The sequence below is a fragment of the Corvus kubaryi genome, unplaced genomic scaffold (genome assembly GCF_017639235.1).
Source record: "Corvus kubaryi isolate FWS band 111438036 unplaced genomic scaffold, C.kubaryi_AGA036_p1.0 37398, whole genome shotgun sequence".
In the NCBI taxonomy this organism is placed as follows: domain Eukaryota; kingdom Metazoa; phylum Chordata; class Aves; order Passeriformes; family Corvidae; genus Corvus; species Corvus kubaryi.
Genome location: NW_024581137.1, coordinates 5,331,885 through 5,344,328, shown reverse-complemented (window position 1 = coordinate 5,344,328; position 12,444 = coordinate 5,331,885). Strand labels below are relative to the sequence as shown.

The window sequence follows — 12,444 nt, the reverse complement described above, 5'->3', positions numbered from 1 at the left end:
AATCCATTTGAAGAACATGGGGGGATGGAGGATCCTCGTGTGGCCTGTGAAGATTATGAAGAGTGCCTATGCCAGGCTATATAGAAGTAGTAAGAGGCTGTTAGAGACTTGTGGCGAAGAAAAGCCTTTGTGTGCAGGCCAAAATAACTTATCCTTAAAAAGATTAATAACCCCATGTGATGGCCTATGTTTTGTAGTGTGAAGGAACTGTGAGATTTTTCATGGGAGAGATGTTCTACACACAGCAGATTGTTTGTTTCCGGGCGGGTCTGCTGTTAGTAGCAGTTTGGGAACCACGTGCAACTGAAGGAAAACCCTTTTTTCCTTAAGCATAAGAGAGAGACTTTTCAAGAACTGGAACACTGACTAACATCCCATGTTCTGTCATCCTTGTGTGAGCTGGGTAAAAGGAGAGAAGTGCTGGGGGCGGGGGGGGGGGGGAGATTTGCTTTAATTTTGTTTTGTTATTTTCTCTTTACTTTTAATTCTATTAGTAATAAAACTCTTTCATTGTACTGCAACTGTTTAAGGTTTGTGCCTGCTTTGATTTTCTCCTAATTCTTATCTCACAGAAGGAAAATAAGTAAGTAATGAATATTTTGAACCAAAACCGCTACATTCAATTGGTGTTTCCGCCCGGTTTTGAACTCAACCCGCTACAATGTATTTGCTCAAAATTCATTGAAGTTGCCCATGTAAAAGATACGTAATCCATGTGTTTGGCTTCAGGCTGTAACTGGTAATAGGATTTTTGAAACACTGGCTTAAAATTATTCAGATCTACTATCATGTTTTTCTGCTACTGGTAGAAAAATCTAAGGATGCTCAGACACTATCCTACGGGGAGAATATCCAACTCTGTAACCTGGATTGGAGAGCACAGTAAAATAACAAGCTCCTCCTCTACCATAATGCACTCTTCTCCATTGTCAGGTTACATCCAGCTTCTGAGTTCCCAAAGGTGCACAGGGAAACACTAACCCTGGAGATTAGCAGGCAATAAGATTAGGTGTGTGGGCACAGGGAGTAATGGGGAGAAACATGTACATCTGTTTAGGAGTCCATATCATAATCTGGCAAGGCTGCAGTAAGATACAGAGATGAAAACAGTCTAGTGTTAGTTTGCTCAAAAGGAAAAAGGAGGAGGTAGCAGAAAATTTAATTTGGAGAAAGCTTGGCCTATCAAAATAGACCCTTGATCCATTTTGCCCAGTATTTGCTCTCCAACAGCAGCAGTAGATTTCTAGGGAGAACATGTGAACCCACTCCCTTTAGGGCCCATCTTCCTCATGCTAAACCACAACCCACAAACACTGTGTTTAGGATGCTAAAACATCCACTCCCATTAGCAGGTGTTAATGATCCTATCCTTTAATGTGTCTCATCTTTTTTGAAACTCCTGACACTACCTGGAAAATCTCCTGTGGCAACAAATCCCAGCAGCTGACTACCTGCTCTTTTTTTTAACTAAACCCTTTTTTGCTGTTATAAACCTTACTCTTAGAGTTGCTCCCTGGATTTAGTACTCCAGGTTATGATGCACAACTGCTGGTAATGAAGTCATCCACTATCTTCAAACTGGCTTTTTATTTGCTGCTGCACACCAAAACACCACACTTACTAATATAATTTGTAATTACCATGCGTTAAAGTAGTAAGAAACAAATTATTCTCCCCCTTTGATTATAGCAATAACTGTAAGTTAAGGCATGTTTGAACATGCCTGATCAAATACTCTTTTAAAGCATTATCCTGACTGATGACAACAAGGACCTCAGAACTGTCACGAAGAAACAGTCTAGCCACACTTCGATCTTGAAATGAGATGGCAGAAAGAATACACATCAAACACTTACATCCTACAATTCCATTTTAATATATTTGAACGCAGATAATTTTCCCCCAATACTCTGACTTAACAGGATTAAACTTGAGTCTTCTCTTTTAACACAGATTAAGTTTAACACACAGCTGCAGGCTCCAGTGTTAAGCAGGAACATTATTTTGCAATTGATTTTAAAGAAACTAGACAATTTAAAAAGTAAGTTTTGCTAATGACTCTAGTCAGGTGAACTGAGAAGAGTAAAAGAATGATATAAATATGTTAACACACAATTTTTGTTATGTACTTTTAAGTAATATCCATACCTGTTATTTAGTAGAATATTGGAACATTTGATATCTCTGTGCAAAAAGTTCTTCTTGTGGCAATAGGCCAAGCCCTCCATCAGCTGTCTCATAAAAGATTTAATATGATTTTCATTAAAATGAACCAAACCAGATTCCAGCAGTCCCATCAAGTCATGGTCCATATATTCAAATACCAGGTAAAATGCACCTACAAAAAGAAAGGGAAAAGGTAGGAGAAACACAGAGAGAAAAACTGATTTAACAGCAGTCCAAAGCATTGCTGTTTCCTACTTTTTAAAATCAGAAGCATTTTTCATACAACTGCTTACATTTTCTGCAGTATTTATAGCTGTATCTCATGTCAAATGTAATATAGTACAGTAAAAAGTTTTAATAAATTGCTGTTCCATATAAACAATTTGTTTGTTATATATCCATATAAACAAATGTTTGTGAAAAGAAGTATAATGTTACCACACAGTGCTTTAGTCTAGACAAACATGTATTCTCCCTACAGCCCTCAATCTCCATCCATTTTATTTCACAAAAAATTAACTGTGCTAATATTACCTATGTAAAGTTTTGAGAGAAATCTAGAAACAAAATATGTACAAGAATTATTGTGCATTATTGTTCATCTGTCATGACTCAGTGATTAATTTTTTTTAAGATTTCTGTGCAACTGGGTCAGAAATAGGACTGCCCTTCTCAGACTAAAAATACCTGTAAGACAGGACAAAATGAGAAAGCAGAACTAACCTACTAGTAACAGCAGCTCTGCAAAGACAGACTTCATATTTTAAGTTGCCACATGCATACATTAAGCACAAGAGAATGTGGTGTTATCTCATGTTAGCCTGTATAATTTTACCAATAAAGCTATTAAAGCCAAGGCTCTTTGATACATATAAGCACTCTTAAAGAGGAAAAGTGCTGAGTGCTTCAGAAGCAGCAATAACCAATCTCCAAAACAACCATTCCCAGTACAATCTACTTTTTAGTACTTCATTCTTTCCTTTCTTCACCCTGGGACACACAGAACAATGCAGCCCCTGCAGAGCGAAAGGAGCAATGCAGAAAGCACATTCAAGTGGGTCTGTCTACCTTGCATTTCCAAAAGCACCTCCTTAAACCCACCACTAGAAATAGCTTCTGCCCAACAAGAACTCATTACATGTTCTTGCTCCTAAATAAGTTTCAACTCAGAAACTAGTCAAAATCTTGGAGCAATAAAGAGAAGCCAGCTTGACAGAAGTCATACACATATGGCCGCATTCGGATGAACTGACTCCTTTTCTTGTTTAGTAGCTGAAAAGGGAAAAAAGAATGCTAGGTCCATCTGCTATTGAGGAATAAGATCGCTCATACAGTAAGTGTTAAACTTGTAACAACGATCAGCATACATCAGCTAAACCACAGGCCATTGCATAAGACATGCAAGAAGCTCACTGTTTTTGATTGAGGTCCTTTTGTCCTGTTGTATGTTATACAGAGAAAGCAAAATACTTATCATAGAATACCGCTGCTGCTGTGTACAGAGGGGGTGAAATAGGAGGTGAATCAAGCAGGTACAACAAAATCCCATCACTTCACAAGAAGAGAAGAAGTATTAAGAGCTATGAATAATCAAAAGTCTGCTGTGTTACTATTTGCGTAACTGAGTTCACCAATCCAGTTTACCTGTTCAACACAGAACAGCACAGAGGCTCCTAATCTTGGTCTTTTCAAACTAGATAGCTGGCAATCTGTTGTTGGATCTACTTCAACGACGACTGCTGAAGTATGAACCATGACATATTTTAAAATGCCTCGAAACAAAACACCTGATATTAATGCTGCAGCGTCAGAATAATCCTTCAGAGGATGTCAGTTCAACAAAACTGAATGAATACCAGTGAATCTTGGTACCTTCTTGCTACGGAGTACAAGAGAAAGTTAACTCTGTCATGGCAGCCGGCTGCATGTGTGTACATGACAAGGAGAAAGACTGACTGTAGAACTGTTTAGTGAGAACAGCTGAACAGAGACCTCTTGTTTATATGCAAAGCAGGATCTGTGCCTTGAGCAATTTCCTGCTCTGTCACTAACTCCCAGGATTTTTTCACTGCTATTTATAACCAGCAATCACAATTGGTACCCTTATGCAAGAAGGAAAGCTGACAGCAATAGACTAGACTCATAAACAAAGTAGACTACCACCTGGGAGGTGACATCTGATTATTTACATTCTCTGCAACTCTTATTAAGAAACATACACTGAAACAGTATAAATGCTAAATATTCCTTCCTTATCAGATCAAGAGCAAATGCACAGATTCATTACACTTGTGCATTCTTGCCTATTTCCTAACTACGTTATTAAGTACTTTTTTTTAAGTAAAACTGGTAGTCTTCTTCATCTATTACAAGAAACTATGAAAATTAGTCTAATAACCTTGGCAATCTTACCATTCAAACCTGATTTTCAGTATTACTCAAGCTATATTTGGAAGTGACTGTAGCTGCAAAAAAGTTATCAAGCAAACTGAAGTGGAACTCCTGTTAATTTATTCCTAGACAAACATGTTGCCCTTTTCTGACAGAAATCTGTTGTTTCCACCAACAAAATGGTTACGTTATTCCACCTGCTAATTTCAGATCTTCATCTCTTTTCATCACGTTGGGGGATTTAATCCTCCATAAAAGGGAAAGCAGCTAGTCATTCAGGAAGAAGAAAACAGTCACGGAAGACATCACAAATGAACTGTGCACAGGCAGAAGTGTGCTTACTACAGCTTAGTATGAGTTCAAGTTCACACCATACTTTAGTTCTATCAAAACAAGTGCTGCACAAATATCCGTATCTCAAAAAAGGAGAACATAACAGAAAAAATAACAGTTTCTTCTTTTATGAGGGCAAAACATTTCATAACTTGGAGGTTACATTTTAAAATCACATTTTGCTTGATGCTAGCTTTGCCCAGTCCCCATTCTGGGAAGTAGTGTCATAAAAACACCTAAAGCTCTCTCACAGAAAAGTACATGCAATTCAAATGAACTCAGAATTACTTACTTGACTTTAAAGTTCCTCATCTTACTGCTGTTGTGTTAAAGACCTGCACTTCCCATCTGTGGGGTGGGAGAAAGCCTACAGTCCATTTCCACATGCTGCAACAAAGCACTAACAGAGGGGTTGTGTCCTAGGTGCCTCATTTCCTTTACTAACACCACACAGCTCATCTACTTTCCTTCATCTACTGAGATAATCAGAAACCTTAATGCCACTACATGTTGACAGAGCAGCAGCTGGAACAGTTGAAAAGTAGGAACACTGCCTATTTCTGAATATGGGGTAAGAGAGAGCAGCTGAATCTGTTAGGGAGGTACACAATAAATAAAGGAGATTCACATGGATGGAAATAACCTTCACCTTACTCCTTTTGTTTGCACTTAGAAAAATCCACCTTTCTGACCATTTTGTCAGTTAAGACTGATGGGGTTCAGCAAGTGAGGTACCAATTTAGAATAATTAAAGGATTAACACATCTGCTCCTCTTGGTCATATGTTTCAAGTCATGGAGCTCTAACAGAAGCAGTTTCTTAACACAAAATGAGCTGGGGTATAATGCAGTAAAGGTATGCATACAAGAGTGGTAACTCAACAACACATGGCACTAATGATCTGCAATAAACAGTGGATTTTCTGAGAGGCCAAAAAATCCTTACAAAACATACTTCACGTTTTTGTGACACAGGCAGGCTCTGGATTTCTTTGGACTGTCTTCAAATCACACAGACCCAACAAAACAGGGTATCACTTGTTCCCACAGATAAAGTGCTTCAGACTGGAAGGGGAGGGTGGTGGTGCAGGGAAAAATGATCCAAAAGCCCCCATAGATGATGGCTTTTAAGCAAGTTTTCCAAATGTAATTAATAGGAAAAGTGTTCAGTGTTTCTCAAAATATCTGATTAGATTGAGATTAGAGGAACCAGGAGACCAGAAATGCCTTATTACATGCAAATTTAAATTCAATTCTGGTATAAATTCATTACAATAGTATCTTGAAATACAGAAATGCTTTAAACAAACCCCACTATCCCTGCCTCATTCAGTGCATAATACATACAATGCTGAGTTGTGAAACAGGTTTCCAACATTTGTTCTGTACTCAGTTTTCAAAATGAGACCCCATCAGATTTTCATTTTCCTAATAAGCCTCCCCCAGCTTCTTCTATGCAATACATAGATTATTCTTCCCCTTGATTGATTAAATATAATCAGATTACATTTACTCTTCTATTTCCTTAACATTTCTCTTCCAGTACTCACAATATACTATTTCAAGAGTTTTAAGCAGGATTTTATCAACCACAACTTGAAAACTAAAGAAGAAATTGTCCACCAATTCCTTGAAGTTCCTTAAAGTTCCTTCAATAGACATTTGCCTTTTCTTTTGACTCAGGTTTTATTAATCCATTTTCTAATTTCCAGAACAACAAATACAGCCATAGCTACTGAATTAATCACCTTAAGACTAAAGAAAACATTGCTGCTATACTATTTTTTTACATTTTCACCCAATATTAAGTTTCTATTTAATGACAGTGTTATTCTCCCCTTTCAAGTTCAACTGCATTTTCCTCTTGCAGGAACTCCACATATATTCTGAAGCAGGGATACAAGCCAAGGGCATACAGAATCCCTGGGAGTAAATAGTGTCCTTGTTTCCTCACATAATATAGGGAAATAAGAAAAAAACCCCCAAACAACTAAACCAAAAACAAAAACTTAAAGCAAACAAAAATCTTTGATTAATAATCAGAGATTGTTCTCATTTTGACATATATCAAGTTGAAAAGCCACACAATTAGGTCTGCACTCATTCCAGACCAAAGTCCGGTACAGCACACATAAATGGGAAGCACCACTCAAGCAGACATACTATTGCTGGTAACTTAGCTCTAGCATGAAAACTATTTGGGTAAGTTTCTATCAGCTATTTTGGGAGCAGCAAGGCAAACCATAGAGCATTAGAGGTTTCTGAAATATGGATCTCTGCTTTTACTCAACTTCCTAGGAAACACAGACAAAACTAGCTACCATGTAATGCTGACTACATGACTTCTGTCACAGGCTCCTTCCAAACCACAAGATTTTGGAATAAGTACTCCCTGATGGCTGTGAGAATGTTACTATGTACAGGTTACTGTGTACTACAGTCAGTGTTCTCCTGTACTACAGTACTGTCAATATAAATACCAACTTCATGCCTAAAAAAGTTTGCTCATTTGTACTGCAAATCAATTCAAAATTTCATCTAAAGCAAACTCAAATCTTAAATTTAATTACAGAAATACACATACATAAAAAGTAATTCACACACACAAAATTCAGAAAAAAACCCACGCTGCAATGTTAACCAGATCTTTTATTACTGGTCTCCATGTCAAGTTTTACATCCTCCCTCAGGTTAGCAAAAAGTGCCTATCCCAATCAAAAGGAGGAAGGGATGTCAGGCAGTACACTTACTGTGTTTACATTCACAGCAACAAAAGCTAAGGCATTTTCCATTTGTTTAGTAAAAAGAGATGTCAATCCCATAGCTAGACTGTTTAGCACTTGCAAAACATTTTACAGCTGTTAGAGGCAATTGAGAACTGAAGAACCATCTCAAGTACCCAAAGTAAAAAGATATACGCCAAAGTCATATAAATGATACACTCACTAAGCAAAAAAAGCCAGAACTGACAACAGCCCAAATTGAGAAGGGTGTTTTCCCAGTAACTCATTTTATAACTAATAAAGTGGCTCAACACATGAAAGACTGAATACAACCTCGGAGTCACGAGTTCCCATTCCTAAGTTTGTGTGTTCACTTATCTCCTTCTGAATGATAGGTAGGTGAAAAAAGCCTACACAAGAAACATATAAAATGGATATCCCTTGTGGCCATACCCAACATACACGTTTTGCCTGTCAGTATTGTGCCTGAGAATCAAGATGTTACATTACCAATTAGTAATCAGTAATGCCATTCTCCAACTATCATCAAGCACGTCTCATGCATAATGAAGATTGCAAAGTTAAAAACTTCTGATCTTCAGTATACAGACCCACGTATCACCCACTCTGCTTTGTACATGCCCAACCCATACGATTATGCTGCCTAAGGTGCCGACTTCCACTGATGGAGAGAAATGCACATAGAAAATTTGTAGCAACACTGCTCCAGTGTGTGACACTTCTTTTTCTAATGGTTAGTACAGAAAGAAGAAAACCAATACTATCTATCAAAGCTGTTCCTGTCTTTAAATATATAGTCCAAGCTGGCCAGGATAAAACACAGATATAATTTCTTCCATTTTCTTTGAAAATAAAAAGATGTTGAAAATACTGAGACAGACTTTAACATGGGGAACCAGTAATCCTCTCTTTTCCAAACTTTTGAGTATGTCACTTAAAAACATGTAATGCAGCTCAAAATATTGGGACAAAGTCGCACAAACCACGCCATTGCTGGCTTACAGTCCAATGTTACTATCTTAAAAAGCATCCTTAAATCAAGCGCTGTAAAGTGGGCCCAACACTTACATTACTGTCAGAAAAATGAATGTACTGTATATTAAACTACTGAGATCCAACCAAAAAAAAAACCCCCACACTGTCTTAAGTGAAAAAGCAGATGAGTACTATGTCAGGATATGATACACCGCCTTAGAAACAAAATTAACTTCATTCATACTAACTAGAAAAACATGTGATAGCAAAAATGTTCTCATTCCCTACTCTTACAAGTGGGATATCAGCAAGGTTTTCCAAGTCATATTTCAAAGCTATGCTAAGCATGTAACATATATTAAACATAAGCATGTTCATCATATGGGCAAAACACCCTGCTTTTAAGCTCTGCCCGTTGTAAGATATCACTACCACTTTTCTAACCCTTCCTTGTTAAGCATCCTACTTTTGCATTTGCAACATTTTACTGTGGAAATGACTGAATATCCTCCCACTTGCATTCATTCCCTGCACAGACTACATTTGGCCGCAACTCAGCTATAAATCCCTATCCCACAATGAACTACTCATTAGAGAAATACAGAATACAGTGCCTAAAAAAACCCACAACTTCCATCTTTACACAGACAAGATATAACAGCAGTCTCATTGTCCCGCAAATGTTTTCAAGAAACTATCAGAACTTACTCAACTATCAAAAATTAGTTCTATTCTAGCACCTCCAGAGAAGCCCGTGCCCTTGTAAATTTTCAGAAAATGTAGTTATTTTAATATGCTGCTAAATAAGAACAAGAAATTGAATCAAAAGTAATATCAAAAGCACAAATACAGACTTGGACAAAAAAAACCCATTTGAAATTAGACACAGTTTGAAGTACAAAAAAAGTAATTTACTATTCAATTCTAAACATGGCACTAAACAGAAAGAAAGAAAATTCATTAATGAGTCATTAAGTATTAAGTCAAGACTCAGTGTGGTCTCATTAGCCAAGTAGGTTAGACCTAATTAAAACTTAGTGCAAGGTTCACATACAAAGACTAAACTGGCTGCTGCAGACTGCCAGGATTTTGAGGGGGGCCTGACCACTGAACCTGCACAACTCTCAAGAAACTCTTGCTAGATACTTCCCACTTTTAAACACAATTTAAAAAAAGCATGGCAGTGCTGTATACCCCTTGAGTACTATACTCTCTAAAGATGCTATGAAAAAAATCCAAACTAATTCCTGCTTGATATCCACCTTCTGAATCATCACATCACCTGGTGTTTCAGCTGGCCATGCAGTACATACAGCCTTTTCTACCTGCACTGCTGCTGGGCATGCTGTATAGAAACTCAAGGAGGGAGAGCAGGGAAGAAGGACAGGTACCACATTCCAAGCACTCTCCTAAGCCAAACTATGTAACAAATTGCCCACAGCACACTAAAATACCCCCAAAATGATAGGTTTTCAACACCTAGACCTAAAATGAAATGCCTCCAGTGGCAAGATACCATTCCAATATCAAAAGTACCAAGCAACAACACAGCACGATTTTCACTCTGCTTGATTCTCTGGACTAAGAAGGTTGAAGCAATTCAAACAAGACAGACTTAAAACTGAAGGAACCAGAAGAGAAGTCTGCATGTCTTCTACTTGGGGAAGAACACTACCACTATACAAGTCTTGCTTTTCATTCTTTTAAGTTACTCTTCTCTTAGCCCTCAAAACACACATGCTCAATCATTAAAAAAGTAACTGAAGAACAATCCAAATAAAACCAAGGCCTAAAATGAAAAACACCTCTTCAGCATTCAGCCTATTATACTCTAAATGGTATGAGAAAGTACTAAAAAAAAAAAAGGTTAAACAAAGCTTACAATTAAGAGCTTCCTATTATTGCTGACCTCCCTAATCCATGGGTGTCAAGGAGTCAAACATCTGTTCCTCTACAGCAAAACCAGAATCAAGCAATACATTTTTTATCCCACAGAATATTTGCACAGAATGTTTCTATAAGCAAAAGGCATAGCTGAGTTAAATAAGCAACTTCTTATAGTATTTAAATCAAAATTAAAATCCCTCATCATCACAACTTGCAAACGTATTTTTTAATGAAGCGTAACTTCAAATCCAGCATAGCAGACTATCACATTACAAACAGTCCAGAAAGAGCCACCCTGTTAGCATACATACCTTTGTCCTTCTTGAAGTCCAAAGCATCTTCCTTATCTGTCACTATTTCCTTCATGTTGATAATGCTTTGATGATTAAGCTGTCGAAGAATCTTAATCTCTCGAATAGCTGTAATTGGAAACCCTTCCTTTTCATTATCCAGACGTACTTTCTTCAGTGCTACCATTTCCCCTAAGAGAAAATGTAAATATACCCATTAAGATTAGCAACCAAAACATGGGATTTAGTATTGACTTGTATGTTTGTTTTTTAAAACTCTGATGCTTGCACCAAGCACTATGCTGAACAGAAATCAGCACCACAGAGAGAAGCAAAACTACAAATGAGAATTTTCAGCTACACACTATATCCTTCTTCCTCCTGCACAACTCACATATCCCGACATTCTACACCATGTCTACCAGTAAAGAGCGATCATCAGCAGAGGCCTGTGACTGCTCTGGATTTCTTAATACTACATCAGCACAGATCAGAACGCATACATCTAGCCAGAAATACTACGCAGTTCAAGATATGAGGCAGATCACTAAAGAGTTCTCAAATTAATTAGCATACCTTCTACAAGCATAAGTGGCACTGCCATTTTTACAGTGAGGAGATTTTTCCCTTATTATTTTACTGCAGGGTGGTCTGTATCAAACTGGATTCTACAAAACAGCAGGAACATGATCCATGCATGATGGAGGATGTCTACAGATTATATATGCTAGTTCAATCATTTTGTTCTTGGAAGTTTATTGGTGTGTCTGGGAAGTTTATTGACAGCCCAGATATCTTTGTTAGTCCTCAAAACTACTTACCCTACACTAACTTACATGATACACTCACAGTAGATCACATTCCAGCACACACAACCACTTGCTCTGAAAGTCCATTACACAGCTTCTTCTAAGGTATCTCAAAGGACATAATGCCACTCTCCACACAGGATTTGAATCTAAAGCTAACAGATTTGCTTGCTGTATCTGTACAGACCCAGTCAATGCAGAAAGCAACAACTTCTGTGGGAGGTTAAGAGATGACTGTGACGCACAAATAACCTGAAGTTTGCCAAAGAGGCAATATGGTTATGGCAGGATTAAAATGCAAACGTGCAAAGAAGAGAATCCCAGGAGATCCTAACAATGATTTGCACAGGTTCTCAAGGTAGAGGTAAAAACCTGTGACAGTTCAACTAGAACTAAAGTTTGCAAACTGAGACAAAGACAGGTAAAGAATGAAGAAGGAATTATAATGACACTGCTTATTCTTCTGGAGATAAGAAAGAAGGAACTGAGGTTGGTATGTAGTCCTATGGGATTCAGTTACTGCTGAAGTAGAAAACTGTCCAGCATTCAAAGCATGCACAAATAAGTCAGAAGGGCAAGCAGTCATAGAAAGAACTACTAACTGAGCATAAAACAATCACACAGCATACTGCATATATAAAGAATTTGGATCATCTATTTAGATGTAGTGACAATACTATGTATGCTAGTGGTGACTGCTTGCTCATTTCAGCAGTAGTTTCACAAGAAATTAAAAAATGATGTCACTGTTGTAAAGCCAGTTATACTGCAAGAACCCCCCACATGCAACTCTTCAGGGCTGTGTTGTACAGCAGCAGATTCTCCTCGTACTATGAACTACTGTACTGGA

General features: G+C 37.7%; 1 protein-coding gene across 4 annotated transcripts in view; it reads right to left on the bottom strand.

Moving 5' to 3' along the window:
- The window catches only part of CDK13 (cyclin dependent kinase 13), a 50,950-nt gene that overhangs the window by 20,125 nt on the left and 18,381 nt on the right, over positions 1-12,444 (bottom strand). For all 4 annotated transcript variants that reach the window (XM_042044435.1, XM_042044438.1, XM_042044436.1 and 1 more), the window contains exons 5-6: positions 10,807-10,977; positions 2,149-2,338 (exon numbers count right to left, since the gene is read on the bottom strand). In XM_042044435.1, coding sequence (XP_041900369.1) covers positions 2,149-2,338; positions 10,807-10,977 — 361 coding nt within the window. The remainder of the gene's footprint in view (positions 1-2,148; positions 2,339-10,806; positions 10,978-12,444) is intronic.